Genomic DNA, 18,786 nt, shown 5'->3' on the forward strand with positions numbered 1-18,786 from the left:
TGGATTTCCTCTGGACCAATTTCTTTTCTCATATTCATATCTTGCGTCTACCACTAGCTCTTTACTGCTTTGAGTTTCTCCTGGAATCCTTGACTACCACAGATTTTCAGAGTCTTTGCAGAAGTTTAAAAAAAAATGATTAAAAAAAAAAGGCAAACCATTGCCCTTTGTCATGGCAGTAGGACTTTTAAAAGAACCGTGCTACCTTTGACCACTATTCCACAAATGCCTGAGGGTACAAACCCAGCCCTGGAAGCTATCCAATAGGAATTAGTTTTGGAATATGGAGCCAACATGTTCTTTGCATGGCTACATGAGCTATTTTAGGACTTCTTAAAAGTTAATCCAATTCTGAAAAACGGATACTCTACAGGGTCATTCACTTAAACATTCTCAGATATAAGCATGTCAGTGAAACACACATGCTAGTTGTTCTACGTGCCTACCCTCCTCTCATCTGCTACATTAATATTGTATTCCCAGGTACTCTGTAAATTCCAGAAGGGCACAAGAGTTCACCAAACACAGCTGCCAAATAGCTTACAGGATGCAAGTGGCACTGACTCTAGGAAACCATTCTTCTGGTAGCAAGCAGTTCCAGATATAGGGCCATATCACATGTTTCACTGTAACGGGATCACACCCATCAGCCCGCAGAGAGGGAGAACCTTATGGCTAAATAACACTTAACAGAATGCAGGTCTGCCTAGGGGAACAATTCTGTGTAGGCCTGAATAAGAGACAGTTTTCCATACAAGATGACTGCATAAAAAAAAAAAAAATGCATCAAAGGCCAAGGCCAGGTTGATGTATTCACTCTGAGAGCAGTGAGTGCTCTCTCTGAGCCTCAAAATCCCACAGTAGCAAGGCAAACAGTCACACAGGTCCTGTATGACAGTGCACACAGGCCAGAAACAGCAAGCTATGCCAGACTCATCGCACTTCCTGTGCTAGCAACAAAGCTTTGTTAAGTTGAAGCATTCACTTTTGCAATCATGCAAGCAAAAAACCAGGATAGCATTCCTTTCACCAATAGGGCACTACTGTTCACTGCTTATAGGTCTCCCAAGCTAAAAGCATGGAATGTCAAACACTCAGAGACTGAAAAGGAGTTAAGGTCCTAAAAGATGTTTCGTGTTATAATTTGCAAAAGCTATGAGCAAGAACAATTACTCATACAGCAGGAGGCATCAGAAATGCTATTTGAAGATCCCCTTACAGCACCACAAGATTCAGACAAGTAACAGCTGAACATATTCTTCCTTACTAAACAAGAAGGGATGCTGGAATTGGCAACCACAGAGAGGAAACCATAATGTACATGTACAAAAATTTAGCATGCTTCAAGCAGCGTTCATATTGCTGACTGACCTTCTGTGCAAGTTGGCAGGCTTCTGAATGAAACAAAATCCAATCAAACAAACATGCAGTGACTATATGTTGTCAAATAATTTTCTGAACGTTCATGAAGTATTCATACTTTAACAGCCACCATCAGCTTTAGCCAAATGCCATTAACCATATGGCTTACTGCAAATAAGATACTTACCCTAACAATTTGTGTATGCTGTCGTTCAACAGCAAGATGAAGAGCAGTTTGCTGGTTAACATTCTGGATATCCAGGTTAGCATTGCCCTGCAAGATATTCAAAACATTAGAGCTTTATCACCCCAGCAACTCATCCACAGGCAAGGCAGTCCATTAGGACACTGACTATGACCCTGAATACAATTCCTAGTTATGGGATTTGAGAACAAAAGTGATTGAAAACTTCATTTATTCACTGTACAGATGTTGATCTGTTGAATGAAACTAGGTATCCAATTTTTCAGTCCCTCTGCACCATTAGGCCATTGTAACAATCTGAAAGGCAAATCTGACCTTTAGAGCTCAACACGTCCTTCCCTCCTCCACTGCTTCTGCATTGCGACTGCAGGCGTAAAGCAGCCAACTATTTTCACATCAGATGGTTAACCAAAGCATGACATTTAAATCCTCCTGAGAAAAGTCCTACCTGATGCACCAAAAGTTCAGCCACTTCCACATGATTATTAAGAGCTGCCAGATGTAAGGCTGTGTAACCATCATCTTTTTTCTCATCAACAATCCACGGTCGTGGTAACTTGGACAACAACACGCGCATTGCGCTGAAAAACATAAGCAGAGATGGCATAAACACCCCTACAACGTATGCTGAGTGACAACAGTAGAACAACATTAATTCTCAGAGCTATGTACTAGTGGCTAAAATAATTTTAATCTTTTTTCAAACAGAGAGAGTGGGTGAAAAGCTATACCAACAGTTTCAAAGCAGAATAATTTCATGTTCATTTCCCTCTCATTAAAGTACACAAACAAACCATACAATGCCTGGAACAGTGTGAGGATCAGGTTTGTTTTTTAGAAGAATGCCATCTAGCAGTAAAAATTACATTAAAGAAGCATTCAAACAATCTCTGAAATGTAGAGAAAATAATCTTCTCCCTCAAAATCCTTATAGCATCCTTTACTTCAGTATTTAATGACCAAGTTCCACTACATTAGATTTCTTTAAAATCATCACTTTATAAACTGATGCCATGGGCTGTAACAGTTAAAACTCAGTTTCTAGGAGAGAAAATGGAGGAAGATCTCTTAAGCACAGACAAAATAAATGCTGAAACTGTTAAGTGAGAACTAATGGGATATTTTCTTAACATATAATGGTTGACTATAACATACCATGGCAGTGTCTGGGAGTCAGGGAATAGGGTGGGGAAAAGCAACTTGACTACTATAAGTATTAAAGCAGACTAAAATCCATAAAATCCAAAGTTAACCTTCAGTTAAGGGTATTAACAACATAGTGCTAGATAAACAAACTGCTCAATCTTGTATTCACTGAGAAATAAGGTTTTCGTAAGCTTACATGTCTTCACTTAGCTTTTGGAATACATAAGTTACCAAACTTAAACCCCTTATTGTCTTATCTTTATAAACAGCATATGCAGCTCCCTTATGACAGTTCCTTAAAGACAAACACAAAACCAGAAACTGCTACAATCCTGTGCCAAGAAACCTCTTCTGTCATCTGATGTTTCCCTACTGTTGAAGGAACATGATATCTACAGGAGAAACACGGCTTCTGCACAAAATTCAAATTTTTAAAATCCAAGTAATCCTTGCTAATGCAAGTGGAAGCACTAGTCACACAGTGCATTGCAAGGCAGACAATGTATCTAAATTACAGAGTTCTTCAAGAGGTCTGGTATCAAAAATGTGGGATCTCAATAACCCTTAGTAAAAGCCTCATGATTGAACCTCAGCTTTTACTTAAAAATACCCTCATAAGGTATGAATGACTGCCCCATCAAGTACGAACTGAGCTCCCAGTTCATTCCAATCATATGTTTCCTTGAACATCCACACTGAGGTGAAGCAGTATTCATTCCTAAGCTGTCTTTTAGAACAAGCCAATGAGTTCCCTATAAAAAAACCCTAAAAGTTGTGTCTGGGCACAGATCACCCTAATAGGCCTTCCTTGAAAGCAGAGAAGTCTGTGAAGTAACAGTAAGGAAGTGCATTCCTTCCTACTCTCTGCTCAGATGCTCCCATAAAAGACTCTGCTTAACAAGCATCTCCATGCTCTCCTGCTACTGAGTGCACAACATAAACCTCTGGTTTCACACCTATGCTGCAGCTGCCAGAATGGCATATTAAGTGACACGTTTTTGTCCCCAGAATCGGAGTGTCTATAGGAATCCCAACTAACCAACTGCATTTTCAAGCCACAAGGTCATACAAACCCACAGAAAACCACCTGCTACATGAAGCATCCATAGCCAGGCTCTGGATGTTTGTCCTCCTCAGAGTGGACAGAAGCCATTCTCAACCTCTTAGGATTATTTGTTTTCCTGGCAGATTGCTTCTCACTTCCTCACAGTCCAAACCACTTATAACACAGCAATATGAGACAGCAACACTTAACAGACTGTACATGGCTCATTGTGAGCCATTGCTCAGTTTCTATTCATAACACCTTCTACAGCTCTCTCATGTGCTAGGAAGACTAGAATACTTCAGAAAAAAAAACAAACAATGGCAACATCAATTCTTTGGGAGATTCACTTATGCAGGATTTTTCAAAATTAGCGATACAATTTAATAAAACTCAAGTTACCAAAGCTTTATGAAATGTGGCAAAACTAACCAGTATAAAGTTGCACTGATAAACATAGTCTATTTTGTAATGCAAAGATGCCATATCTTCAAATCTTGGCACCATCAGAACTGTGTTTAGCTGCTTTAGGGGAGCATGCCTGGGGCACTATGGTTTGCTTGGTATCTGGGCACGCCACCACACCAGCTCTTCAGAATGCTGGGCTGATTCAAAGCACCCAGTCCCAACAGCACAACAAATGGCTTCCCACAGGGCATCATGTCATGTAAGCTCTTTATCTTCACCTGCCAGGCTCAGTGCTTCTAAAGACTCCATAAAGCTCTTATCTACTGTGGATAGTCTAAAAACACAATAAAAAATTCCTGAAAATTCCCTATGACTGACAGAAGCAATATAACTGTGAGCAATGAGAAAAAGGTGGGGCAACAATAACCTAACAAAACAAAGATACAAAAAAGACCAACAAGAAATTTTTCTTAAAACTGCAACTACAACTTGAGGAACACTGTGGAAGGGCATCAACACCAATTACATCCAGCATGTCTCCAAAGTAGCTCCAGTCACTAAACAACAAACTGTCTTAATCAACTCAATGATATTTTATATCCTTTTTTTTCAGTAAGGAAATAAGAAAATTGCCAATTCTACAGATGAACAAAATTTGAAGTCCATTGACACACTTTATCAGATTTCTCAATATGTAAATATACTTCAGAATACCACTGACATTTCTTTAATACATCTCATCTTTGAAACAAAAATAAGAAACCAACTGACTCAGCATTTTGTGTGCTGTGAAGAAAAATCACTCATCTTAATATGTGAATGCTATCCTTACCAGATCCTCTTTGAAATCTTTAGTTTGCTGTCTTACACCAGAAAAATTTTCATCTGAAGTTTGACTGAAAAATATTTGGAGATATCTTGCTTTCAGAGAAATGAGATGCCTGCTACATTTCTGAATGCTTTTAAGATACATTGGTCTTACTGGAAAAGCAGAAGCACCACCAAAACAAATAGCGTCTGTATGGAATACATTTTTATCTTACTGTTCACAGCAAATCACTGAAGGGTCAGGACCCACTACTCAGTTGTTTCTTTTTATTCAGAAAAAGACTACATCTCTCTTTCAGACCATGCTATATTACAGGACAGCAGGCTAGAAGGACTGTTTCCAGGAATGACACCTTAAAATTGTGCAAGATATTAATATGCTACAATGGTAAATTCAGCTCAGTGGCTGCATCCTCCTCCTCATTAGATGAGAGGTAGTTTCTTTCAATTTTTATAAGATTTTCTAGAGCTCCTGCCAAAATTTTGACAGCTAAGTGGCTACCATTCAAAGCAGCACTCACTGGAACAGGCATACATCATAAAAAGTCAAATTAGAGAATTCATGTTGCCGATTACACATAATTCATGGTTCACTCTCCCCCATGAAGTATTACAGAAGAAGCTGGGTTGTCTTGCTCTGTTTTGAAGACCACAACATAGATGTGAAAACTGGCTTTTATCTTGTATATATTGAACAAACCACAGACTGCTTTCACTGTAGTTGCACTGCAAAGATCAAGAAATAATCTATTAGTAACCCTGATCATGAAAACACCTGAAGAAAACTTTGCAAGCTATCATCTTCAGTGTATTCAACTGTAACAGATTATATGGCTGGCTGAGGAGCTGCAAAGACTACTGATGAAATGCTTAAAACTCTTAATTGAAACACTGAACTTATACCATCACTGTGCTATTATTTTTTATTATTTTTATTATTTTATTATTACTAAAGCATCTCCAATAAAACATTTTCTAATAGGCAAGCTTTGGTATTTGTTGGTCTGCAGTATTTTCAGCTTAGTGGGAAGCTCATAAAAAGATTTTGGGCCTTTTTTTACCTGGATGCCCATTTGCAACTTCTGAACCTTTCTAATGGAACAAGAAGATAAAAACTCCAGTGAGAATTGTTGAGGGAGTTACCTGCAAAGCTTTAATAGGGATAAGTAAACTATTGCTTCTTCTCTAGGTGCTAAACACGTGCTCAGTCAAAAAGGACAGAGAAAGCTCATGTGTGCATAGGGGGCTGAGAGAGAGGTATCTGCTGCTCTCCCAGGTATAGCTGCTGGGGATACACTGCCTTATACTGCCCAATTCATCCCCATAAAATGACAGTCCAGACTCTAATAGTTACAAGTGATTTGGTCAAAGGAACATCCACTAATATGGTGCTACATTTAATTTGAGATGCAGAAGAGTAACAGCAAATGCTGCTGTTGCATGCATCTAGATTTCATCTTGCCACATGAGTAGTACTTTTTTTTTTTTTTCTTCCCAGGTTTTTAGAGAGTCTGGAACCACAGCTTAACATATATAGGACCACAGAATCACTTGGATTAGAAGAGACCTTACAGATCATCTCATTCCAGCCCTTGCCATGGAAATTCAGCAGTATGAACTGTGTATTTGCAATATAAGATATGGCACAGATCTGAACAATACACTAATTAACTTTCAGCCACACAGAGCACTTGTTTCAACACCAGTTACCAACATTAGACATACAAAAAAATTTATTCTTATGATGAAAAGTTAGCATATGGTGTATTATTCATTACCAACCTACATATAAAATGTTGGGTTTTATGCAGTACTTTGCTCACAGAATTCTTGCAGATGCTCATCAGTACTATCTGAGAATGCAACATACAATAGCAGATCTATTTGGAAAATCTACAAGATAAAAGTACTTGTAAACAAGATGAGGCCAACGCCTCATTGTATAAAAAAATTCCAGATTTAGCAGTCTTAACTGCAAAAACATCCTTGCACCCTGTTTTAAAAAAACATGAACAAAAACTAGAGAAGATTCTCTGCCAACAACTGCAATTTGACTGCAGAATTAGGCAAATGAAGAAGGTTGAAGGCTTGTGGGATAGTGGTAAGGTGGATTTGTTTGTTTAGCCTTTCAGAGTTTGTTTGTTAAGGATTTATAGAAACAAATACTTAGGCAGAAAAAATTAGAAAGGCTACTCCACAATCTGCATAAGCACATTTAACTTAAATTGCTACAATCCCACTTTTTTTCCCTGCACTTCAGTTCCTGCATTATGTTGGCTGTACAGCCACATCATTTTCTAGCAACTGAAACAACCTGCCAGACTCCTGATTTGGCAAGTTTGCTTTCAGACAGATCAATGAGATAATCCAACCTACCCTGCAACTTCATGATCACTAGAAGCAATAGGAGTAAGGGAATGACAAAGCCAGAGCTGCAGGGAGGGCAAACCGCCCTTTCCAGAAGCAAAGTCTTAGATCAGCATAAACTTATCAGCAATCCTATCACCAGAGGTTGTAATGATTCACTGCACTTTCTATTACAGATTTTTCTACTTTCATGCCATTCTCCTCCCTCAACTCAGGTTTTCACTGTCTCAGTATGACATGGTTTCATAATGTATTTTACAGTAATCCTGGCTTGAAGTATTCTCCACATAGACACACACCACCTCCACCTCCACATACTCCTCTCCAGACTCCTAACCCTGGCTCAGCTAAACCCATTCACCTGTCTCCTGTTAGAGCCTCCAATAGTTGAAGGAACAATTCAGATTTAAATATAGCTTCCATGGCAAAGTTTTCTTTCAAGACTGAGTAGTCTGACATTTTACAACATAACTGAAGAAAAAACACATTTTACTAAATCCCTTTCTTGTCCTGTTGACTACCACTTCTGCTCAAAAAAAGCTCCCACAAAAAGTGGTCCCAACACAGCATCTGAAAGGTCATCCCTTTCTGCTGGATTATTTCTCATAGGGAAGCCTGCTCACTGTGAAGCCAAAGAAACATTTGTACCAACATAGTGCAAGAAGTAACACAGGAGCAGGACAGCACTATTTTTGGCAACCATAAGATCATAAGTGCACGTCAGCACACAACTTCAAGCCAAATCAGCTCCCTGATCTGATTCACAGCATACTCACTGTGCAGTACAGAGAACCACTGGAAGAATGAAGAAGGAAGTTTCTATCTCTCAGGAACAAGCAACAGGAAGAGATTATTACCTTAGACTGGTACTACTGAGCACATTGTACCTTGAAATGAGAGTTGCAGATAGAATTCCTATCTGACCAATGGTCTAGTTAGTAAAAGTTTAAGAAGGCAGGCTGTTTCCTTCTTTTTGCTTCTCAGATTTTCAAGCATCTCTTGCTTTTGAAAAATCAGTTTCAATATACATGTAAACAAAGAAACAATGAGGTATACACATTTACATGGAATTCACAAGAATATATTGCACAACACTTTGTCTTCAGTGTATAATTATGAAAACAAAGAGAAAAGCAAAAATGTGACTTCAACCAGAAAGCAACAGAAGTCACAGGGTAAGCAGTAACCAAGTACAGGATAAAATCAACACAAAAAGAAGCACCAAGGGAAGTATAAATCCAATATACTGGTCTGCTCAGGACTTCGCAATTCATTCTCTACCCTACCATAGTTAACTTTGTAACTACTAATTACATCAATATTAATTGAATGGTATCTTGATTTAATAAGATTGTTTCATTTTAGATTGACATATTTTCACCTTTTTCATCCTTCTTGCTCCCAAGCAAAGATTTTGTCTGCAAAACACAAAGTCTTGAAGTATTTGGGTTCCCAACTGTTGTATTTAAATGCTAAATTTCAGTTATTCATTTTAAAGAAAACATTGCATATACTCCCCATGAATATGAATATCTCTCTTCATATTTTGAATGTGTAGTTATTAGTCTTGCCATGAGCCAATTTTGTAAACATGAAAGACTAATGCAATGAGCTGTTCCCTTGTTTTTTTTCTTTTCTTCTAAAATGATTCAGTTTTTTTAAAGAACAGTAGCACCTAATTTATACATGCATTTATTTTATTTAGATGCAATTCTATGGATAAGCATTAGGAACAAAATACTATGGCATTATTAAACGTAATGGTATGGAACGATATGAATTTACTAATTAAACTTTTTAAAAATAATTTCTAACTTGATTTGAATATGGAAATGCAGGGCTACAAATGGGCACTGACTTCTTATTTATAAAATAACTGTATGATTTGCAATCGAAAACTTGGACTGAGGCTGCTCAGACCTTGGGTTAATCGACACGTTAGTCCCGGAATTTTTCGGTGATCAAGAAACCAGGTTACACAACCTGCCATGGCAGCGCAGGATATTTATTGTTCTATATCTGCGTGAAGTCCCTGCCTTGTTACTAGCAGGGCTGCCTTTTTTTTTCCCTCTCCCACTCCTCCCCCCCCTCCCGCCCCAAACGTTTCTAAGTATAGTGACAACCTCATCAGGGTTTACTAGTAGCAGCGCAAGCTCAGTGAAAACCTGGGAAATCTAACTGGAAACATGAGAGAGAGCTTTATTTGGCAGTGCTAAAAAAACCTGGGGACAAATGGCTAAGCGGCGGTGGAAGTGCAGGCTGCACAATCAATAGGCAGAGAGCCGGATAGAGGCTCCCTTCGCTGCCGGATCGACAATCGACAGCTGAGAGACTATTTTTTGCAATGGTTGACTAAATATGGTCAGGGAAGAGAGAGGCACAAGAGAGCCTGTTTGCCTGGGAGTGCATGTTTCAAATGCTTAGCTGCCTATAAAGCCGTAACAGTTTTGCTCGTGCCCTCTAAGTGGGAAATACGGTTGGTGACTTCTGTAGTGTGTGTGCGGGAGCCCTGACCTCGCGAGCAGACTTGACCTCTGAAGATGGAAAGTAGCTTCAACACAGACCTGCCTACAGTTAAGCCTGGAAACATAACCTCAAGCAAGAAAAGATGCAGTGCAATATCTAAGGAACTAGAAGAAACCAATATTTGCCGGGGGAGGGGGGAGACGATCGCTATTTTTTTGGTGCCTTTTTCTAATTTTTTTTTTTTGGAAGCAACTCCAACTTTTGGGGGCTTGGTTTTGGTCTTTTGTTGGGTTTTTATTTTTCTTTTTGCCTGTGATTATCTTCATCTGACAGTGGGCTAAGTTCACCTTCCCTTGGCTTCCTAGCATCTGTCCTTGGAGTCTTAACTCTCAGTCCAGCAGACATAAGGTATAATTTCTATACAACATCATCCATATTTTGCATTCAAAAGAAAGGAAGAAGGTGCCAATTAGGCACTCATATTCATGCCTTTTTTTTTCTTTTAAGTTTTATCTATTTAAGGTGGTGAGGTACTGTATGCACCGACATTCGCCCCCCCTTGCCTCCCCCTCCCATGTAACGAAGAGCTGATTCAGCGAATAGAGTGAGAGCACTCAGGATGAGATGGCTGCTGCTGATGTGTCTCTAGGTCATTACCTCTCTTCCAACTGCAAATGCTGCATGATACTAAGCTTACAGGTAACAGAACATCAGGAGACCTGCATTATTCTGCACGTTTAAAGGATGCCTATGACTTTCTGCATGTATATCTTATTTACTAGACTGTTTTTTAAATTGTTTTATTAATCCCTCTACTCTGGGAACAGCTTAATTTTGAGTGTGCTAAAGTACCAAGCATTTGTAGTGTAAAGAGCAGGTTGAAAAAAAACAACTGCTAGTCCAAATTTCATAGCAAAAAAAAAAAGGAAAAAAAAGGAAGAAACCAAAAAAAAACGAAATCCCAACTTGCTTAGTAGGTAGAATTCTTTTTAAAGAATATAAACTAGTAAATTGCAATGCCATTAACTGGTTGTTCATTTCAGTGAGATATATTCTTATCTTCCTATGCACAACTAAAAATGTACAAACTTGAAAAAGACAACCTAATAAACAGTGTGGTAGTGCAATGCTGAGTTCTCAAATAGGTCTCGGCAAAATTTTCAAGGTGCTTTATATCAGACGTACATGAAAACAGCCTACTTAAAAACTAGGATGTGACTGCTGTGATTCTAATGCTGCATTGCTGATTCTCCTTGTACTACTGTGCTAGCTACTGCTACACTCTGATTTGCTCTCTATCAGCTGCACTAGGTTTTTGTCATGAGCTGCAGAAATTCTTACTTCCTCTGCCCTCAGCTTTCCTTACAACTATTACAGTTACTAATTGTTCAGCTAATTTCAAATTCACCTTATAATGCTATACAGACAAAGCTTACTCATTACTGTAACCCAAACCAACTCCTGAAATACAAATTAAGCAACCATAAGCTATATCTTACAGTCCTTCAGAAGTCAAAGCTGTACTGCACATCAAATATTTAACCACTGCTCCAAACCAAGTCGCACAAAATCTTACAAAACAGGGTTAAACTTTGGCTTTGTTTCTATGAGGCTTTTTTGTTTGGTTTGGATTAATTTTTTAGTTAATGATTTTAGCTGTCATAAATATTTCAAGGGTGGACAAGACTTTGACTGAAGCAGGTGAGTGCCAGTTTTAAAAAACGAGAAAAGCTGCTTGCAGAAGTGTTGAATAAGTATTAGCTTTCACATGTGACCTTCGGCCTAACAACCCAAATCCTGTCACAGCAGTTAGAGGTTGTTTTCTTAATTCAATGTCATCATCTTTAGGATAAGCAGGATCACTGGTGACATGTGCTTTTGTGTTTGGGTTGGGCTTTTTGTGGGTTTTTTGTTTGTTTTGCTTTATTTTTTGTTTTGTTTTTTAAATCACTCTGAAATACAGTGTAAATAAGGATAAAGCTGCAAAGAGTTTGCAGAATAATGGATGGGATACAAAAAGCATAGAAGTGGGATTTGGGGTAAGAAAATAAGTTTATAACTGCTATTTTATATCAGCCTATGTTTCCCTTCAGGACACCAGATGCAAACTGTACCCCAACATGAAAATTTGCTAAAAGACCTGGGAGGAAGCTGAAGTTTTTACAGTGGACTACAACTACGAATTCTAAGAAAAGACATTGCAAACCTATCAGCAATTCAACTCTCTACTTAAACACGGTCACTTAGAAGAGAAGAGGCTGCAAAAATATTGAAAAGCACTTCTAACATCAGTGCCATCCCAAAATAATGAACTATGCCCAGCTTTAAGACACTGTGCAGGTAAATTGCATTACAAAGTTCAGTTAGCAGAGTAAGTTTATTTTCTACCATCAGTTTATCAGAACTGTTGTCCTTCCAAAGAACTGTTAGCCAGTTTTACCTAATGACAGCAAGAAAACGCAGCAAAATACTTTTTAGGTTCATCTGGCAGGCAGTCAAGCAACTCTGTGTGTACCTGCTCAGAGCACATACTTCTTTATGTACCCATATGAACATACAATGCTATGGAATGTAAAGAAGTATGTATTTTTGGCAGGCAAGGAACGACCAGTAAGAGGAAACTAAACAGCTGCTGGAAGAAACAGGTTCAAACTCTTGTTTGAATGACATTCATGTGACAAATTGGCTTGCTAAGGGTCAGCTGGTATTGCCAAAATAACTCATACTTGTTAGTAACAAATCACAAAACATTAAATTAAGTGACTATAAAAGTGGGTAGGAAGAATTGTTAACAGCTGATAAACAGAATATTAGTTGCAAACAGAATTCAAAGCAGGGCTGGAAATGAAACCTTGAAATGCACCAATTAAGACTGCAGCATAACTGCAAAATTCATCATTACCAGTACTCCCCACTTCATAGATCTTAAACTAAACTTAAAAGCCTAGTTATCAAAATGCATCTCATAAAAACAAGCCACTGTTACAGCAATCACAGCCTGTTCTGTGTACTTCAGATGGTAGTATTTAAATTTACATCTACCATAGAACATTAAATCTACAGGTTGCAACTGAGACAAGTATTAACAGCTAAGAAATTACAGTGTAATCTACAAAAAATGACAGCCAAAATAATTGAGTATAACTTCTGCAATTTAATAAGACTTAAGTTAACATTTTCTCCAAATCAGCACTTATTATGCTCACTGAGCTCTTCGATACAAAGTGCAGTGTCAGGTTTATGCACAGAAAGTGACAATACAGAGATTTCTAGGCCAGAGTTGCTAGTCAGCGGATTAAAGCTATTGACAGATTCCTAAATGAAAACACAAATGACAACTACAGCCTAAAAGGTAAGGTATCTTAAATACTCTTTTCAAATTAGCTGAATTTATTTTAAATCCAAATTTAAGAAAATTTGCCATAAAAAATATTTTAAGAACTACATGAGAAATAGTTCCACAATAGTTTCAAATTCTAAAAGTGATATTAATTAAAATACACTGATGCATACTATCCCTAGGTAAAGATACTCAACATCAAATTCAGGAACAAGGGGAAAATGCGAGGAAAGAACTCCCCACTCATCAATTCAGCCATTTCTATTCATGACAGCAGCCTTCTAAAAGCAGTTATTAAATAGGATATGTCCATGATAAATACGCACATTTGGCCCAGATTAAAGATTTTAACTGTAGCCCTTTGCTTACTAAAATGTCTGTGAGGAAAAAAACTCCAACCAAAACAAACAAGAAAAATAAACAAAAGCAACACACAATTTTTAGATGGAGAACTAATTTTTAAATACATAATTCTCAAACAGCTAACAATATCCGAGCCTGATATTTTTAACACCTGAGACTACATATTAATATATATATATGCAAGCAGAAATATTACCTTACCTGCTTAAGAAAGCAAAGTTTCAGTACTTTTTTTAAACCTTTTTCTCTTACGAGCAGATATTTTGACACGAAGGCTACAGTATCTTAACATCTAAATTAAAACCTGGTTTATAGTGGGAAACAAATCAAATTGCAGTAGCTTTTCTGAATAAAACAAGGCCACTAAACTCAGTCATGCTCACAGAAGCAGTTTGGTATAACTAGCAGTTTCACTGAGGGGTTAATTGCTAAGCATTTTCCTCTTTTCCTGATGAGTTCCTGCGCTCAGCACCAATTGATTTAGCTTCTTCTATAAAATGGGACAGATTTTTTTAACAGCTTTAATTTATCCAATTACCAAGAGGTTTTTGGTAACAATTTATTATACTGTGTTCTCCCTTGCATAACATTGCAATGTTATTCTGACACAAAATGACAGTTCAGAGTGATACAAAAGTTAAAATTATATGTTGACATTGCTTCCTGCTAGTTCATGTTAGCATATCTCTAAGAATACATACCCAGTCACTCTAAAATGTCACATCCATCACTTAGATCAGCTGTTCAATTTTAACCGAGCACACGTTGAACTTTGGGCATCTGCTGACACAGTTGTAACTCAAACATTTCAACTGTGTGACTGACAGGGATAACAGATGCTGACATTATCAAATGCTACACGGCTTTTTTTCCACAGCCGTTTTTTGTCCCGATATGGCCAGTACATGAAACTGTATTGCCATCCAAAAGCGCACTTGAGCAGCTGTATCTGTAAAACAGTTCCTCTATAACTGGTAAAAATAGAAACTCATTTTATAGCCATCTTGATGCTTAAGTCCAAGTGACACACCTGCTACATTTCTATTAGGATACACAGTGTTGGGGAATATATTAACATAGATCTTCTCACCATCATCAGACTATGCAACAAACACACATCGACTATCCTTGACATACTCATTACTAGAGAAGGGTTTGAACTAAGATTGTCCCCTAATTTCCACTGCAGTCAAAGCTCAGAAAGAATTCTGTATGATATAAAAAAAAAGCTATGTGAGCTCACACAATTTTGTATTAAGGACCTTAGTTGAGAAGAAATGCAACCCCAGATAAATCTTTTAAAGCTGTCTTTTTCTGGCATTAAACATTTTTACATATGTTATCTAGGTAAAAAATATTAAATTTATCCTGCTATATTATATAATCATTCCTAAAAAGTTAATACTAACCAGAGATATAGCAATGGAATTGAAAGCACTTGGCAGTTATATTTGTGCTAACCAACTACAGCATAAAAGCAGCTGCAAAAGGGAACCTGCCAGAAAATGAATGAGGAGAAGGGGGGGAGGAGGGTGACAAGGAAACTGAAATGTTCTTCCCCAGTAAAATTTAACATAAAGAAGTAAGGGAGCTCTATCTATTTCTGATAGAAACTTTAAGACTACAGTTTCTAACCTATTCTAAAATCTGACTACACTAGACAGGACAAAGTTTAAACTGTAACTATGATTTGATTTAAGACTCATCCAAATATCCTCAAGGAAATACACAAGGACAGAACAAATCTGTACAGGCCTTTCCGGTGTACAGCTTTTAATTATACCATCTCCAAATTAGGAAAGAGTTAAAAATTTGCATTGACAAGAGACAAATTGTGTAACACAGAAGAAAGCCACGTGTTCTTTGTGCACTGCTCATGTGTTTTAAAATGTGTTAGTGAATTATAAGCTCCCTGCACTCCAATGCTTTGCTAAAGCTGGTAAAATGGAACCAAATCACCTCTTCAATGGATTTGGTCCCCTTCAACCAGCTGTAGCTATGCATTGATCACTACAGGATTTCTGATGTTGTTAAAACTGCTCATGAAACCTGCTCAGAGCAATTATGTAGTCCTCTCTTCAGTCCAGCTGAACTTCTAGGCAGCCTGAAGATGGAAGGTAACCAGGAGTGTAGCAAATTCTGTATTCCAAAATTTCAAGTTTGTATTTGTAAATAAATAGCTACTGGTGTTTAACATTTTGTCCATATGCAGTAAAAACCATCTCTTACAATATTTATAAAGAAGATAGGTAAGCAGTGAAATAAACACTTCCTAATGATTTATTGTCCCTTGTATTCTTCCTCAAGTCTGGTACCCTTTCTAGCAGAACTTACCAAAAAAGTCCAAAACCCAAAAAGAAACAATCATGAACAGTATTGGCAGGGCAGGTTTACTTTCTGGACATTCCTCTCCCCATTTTTATGTTGTACAAGGAAGGAAATTCCCCAGGGCAGGAACTGTATTTGCCATTTTGTATCTGTCGGGCACATTATTTACTACTTAAAGATAATAAATTTGTTACTGACCTCAACAACTACAGGCTAATCTGCCACCTAATAACAGTCTGCTCATGAAGATTATACTCTTCCTCCAAACCAACTTGAACAAAAGTATTCTTCCAAAGCATTTTCTAACATAATACTTTAATAAGAGGTTTTAAAAACAGACTCTCTTTGCACTTAGAGCTTAACCTACATTTACTGTCAGGAACTGCAAATACAAAAGCAAAAAACCACTTTGACTGGTTTAGAAAATAATTGTACCACTCTCATTTCCTCAGAACTTGTCTCTCTGAGACCTCCATGACAACACAGCCCGTGAGTCCTGCAGACACTTCCTGAAGACACTCATTAACACTACGTAGAAGTGAGAAACCCCACCTCTCAATTAAATTGCTACAGTTAGAAATCTCACTGCCAACCCGTTCAAACCATCTGCAAATCTAAAAAAAAAAATTGAGATCGCCCAAATAATAAGAAAACCATGGGGAAAAGTTACAATTCTATTTTAAACCACAATCTCCTGCTTGCCAGTTTAGGAACATAAAGATGACATACTTCTTGCTATTGGAGAGCAATACCTAAGATCTGTATCTCACTCCAAGACTTTAATTTTTTGATTTAAAGTCCAGCAGAATTTATTGCCCTGAAGAACTAATCATGCACGTGTGTGAAGTCAGGTCAGCTCCAAGAGCAGCCTCTATTTAAGATGCTAGCTGCAGAGTGAATAAAGCTCTCTTCACAAGATACAATGCAAATCTAAAACTAACTGGGGCAACGGATATAAAATACGCCTACACTTCACAGTCATGTCTTCAGCTCAAAATCTGAAGTCACAGGTATGCGAATAGATCAAACACAAGCAAGAGATGATAGCGTGGCAAAAATAACCAATCTGTACAGTATTTTCAAATTTTACTCTCCTTTTTTCTGTCTGAAAAAAATAATCTCATTAACACTGAAGAGGCAAAGTCTGCCAAGCTCTGAGGCTCACAGTACTTTGAAAAAAGTCCAAAATAAATGCACTTTTAATATGACTGACTCAGTTAAAAATCACGAACAAGAAACCATGTATTAAATAAAAGTTTAACTTTCCCATACTTAATTTAAAATTTCTTTTTAGTTCTATCTCCCATGCACAAGTTTAAAGCTACCTACAGCATTAACTAACATTCATTCTACATTTCAATATTATACATCAGCACAAAAACCAAAAGTTCCTTCTGTACCAATTCACAAGGTACAAAGAGAAGCAAAACATGAAAAGGAGAAATATTCTTCTAAGAATAGGATGCTCTCTGAAACACACTGTACCTTGACTTGTGGAAAACACAGCCAAACTGCCATGGAAGATAAAGTGCTGAGAAAATCTCAGCAGTATTTGACATAAATCGCTATCTTTCTTATATTATTTATCCAATATTCAAACATTTAAAATAGAATGTATTTGTTTTCATATGAAAAATTAAAAACTTTGGCATGTTCTTCTCAGCATAACTTGTAGGCTTTGTCTTGGGACATTTATCTCCCTATTATTTATAAAGGTCAGAACTCAAGAAACAAGAAATTTTGCTCTGAAAATGAAATTGGTTCCAAATACCTATTTGACATCAACCAGAAAAAATACTACAGAAATCCACCTCCATTTATTGTGATACTCATGCACTTAACACATATATTTATTTTATTATCCTCAACAAGGATGGTGCATGTGAACTTCATTAATTCTTGCATACATAGCACATTTTTAATTTTTAGAATTATAGCTATGCACACAAATGCCTACACATTTATATATATATTTGAATACGTGTTTAACTTTTATAAAATAATACAGAAATTACATAATATATCTATATATTTGAATATAAGGAGAATTTAATGCATTGTATTAATATAAGGCACCACATCCTGAAGCCACAAAAATTTCAGTTTAGGTGGAGCAGGGAAGCTTAGATGAGGAAAGATAGGTCTCAAAGTAAGGTTTCAAGCAGAACCTATTACATACTGTCTGTGACCCACAGTAGTAATAAGCTAAAGATGAGGGGGTTATTTTTAACAGTGTTTTAAATAGCTTGTGCTTAGTGCATTTAACAGACCAGTAATAGCCGTTGCTGTATATCAGATTAGAAAAACAAAGTGGTAAAAACAAAAACTTTGGTTTCATTCAGAAACAGGCAAGTGGCAGAACTACAAAATCAGCAATGAAACAAAGGAGTATCACTGATGTCTTGAGGAATATAAAACTCAACTCCTAGATGAATGAAAATATTATGACAACTTTTGGCTAGGGGGAGAAATCAAAATAGATTTATTTTGGTTTCATTTTCAATTATTTCTTCCCAGGCTGATGGGTAAAATATCTAATGCTGTGAGCATTAGATATTTTGGATTAAACTACTCCTTCCATGATGGGAGACAAAATTCTTTTTCCACATGCTTGAGCAGTGCTCAGATGGAACTGCAACCAAGAAAGAATATTAAATATCTGTTTTAGATACTAGTGAAACCCCTTGTATGGAGGGAACCCACACAGCATTCAAATCACCAATACTGGAAACATTTTCCAATACTTCCAATGAAAACTTTTGTAAAGGAGGAAGGATTCTGGTTAAAATTGCACTATACTTCACATTCTACCAACCATCAAACTGATACAGTCTGAACTACAACTTGGATCCCTCCATTAAATGAATGGTCTGTCACTGCTAAAATACTCACCCACAGAAAAATCTCCAGCACATGCCTATGAAAAAC

General features: G+C 37.3%; 1 protein-coding gene across 3 annotated transcripts in view; it reads right to left on the reverse strand.

Moving 5' to 3' along the window:
- Nucleotides 1-18,786, reverse strand: part of MIB1 (MIB E3 ubiquitin protein ligase 1) — a 71,215-nt gene that overhangs the window by 17,982 nt on the left and 34,447 nt on the right. For all 3 annotated transcript variants that reach the window (XM_054285057.1, XM_054285056.1, XM_054285055.1), the window contains exons 13-14: nucleotides 2,016-2,148; nucleotides 1,550-1,636 (exon numbers count right to left, since the gene is read on the reverse strand). In XM_054285057.1, the coding sequence (XP_054141032.1) occupies nucleotides 1,550-1,636; nucleotides 2,016-2,148 (220 nt within the window). The remainder of the gene's footprint in view (nucleotides 1-1,549; nucleotides 1,637-2,015; nucleotides 2,149-18,786) is intronic.

This window comes from Melozone crissalis, unplaced genomic scaffold (assembly GCF_028551555.1).
Source record: "Melozone crissalis strain CALT ecotype California unplaced genomic scaffold, PUWL_Pcris_2 ptg000042l_1, whole genome shotgun sequence".
NCBI classification, from domain to species: Eukaryota; Metazoa; Chordata; class Aves; order Passeriformes; family Passerellidae; genus Melozone; species Melozone crissalis.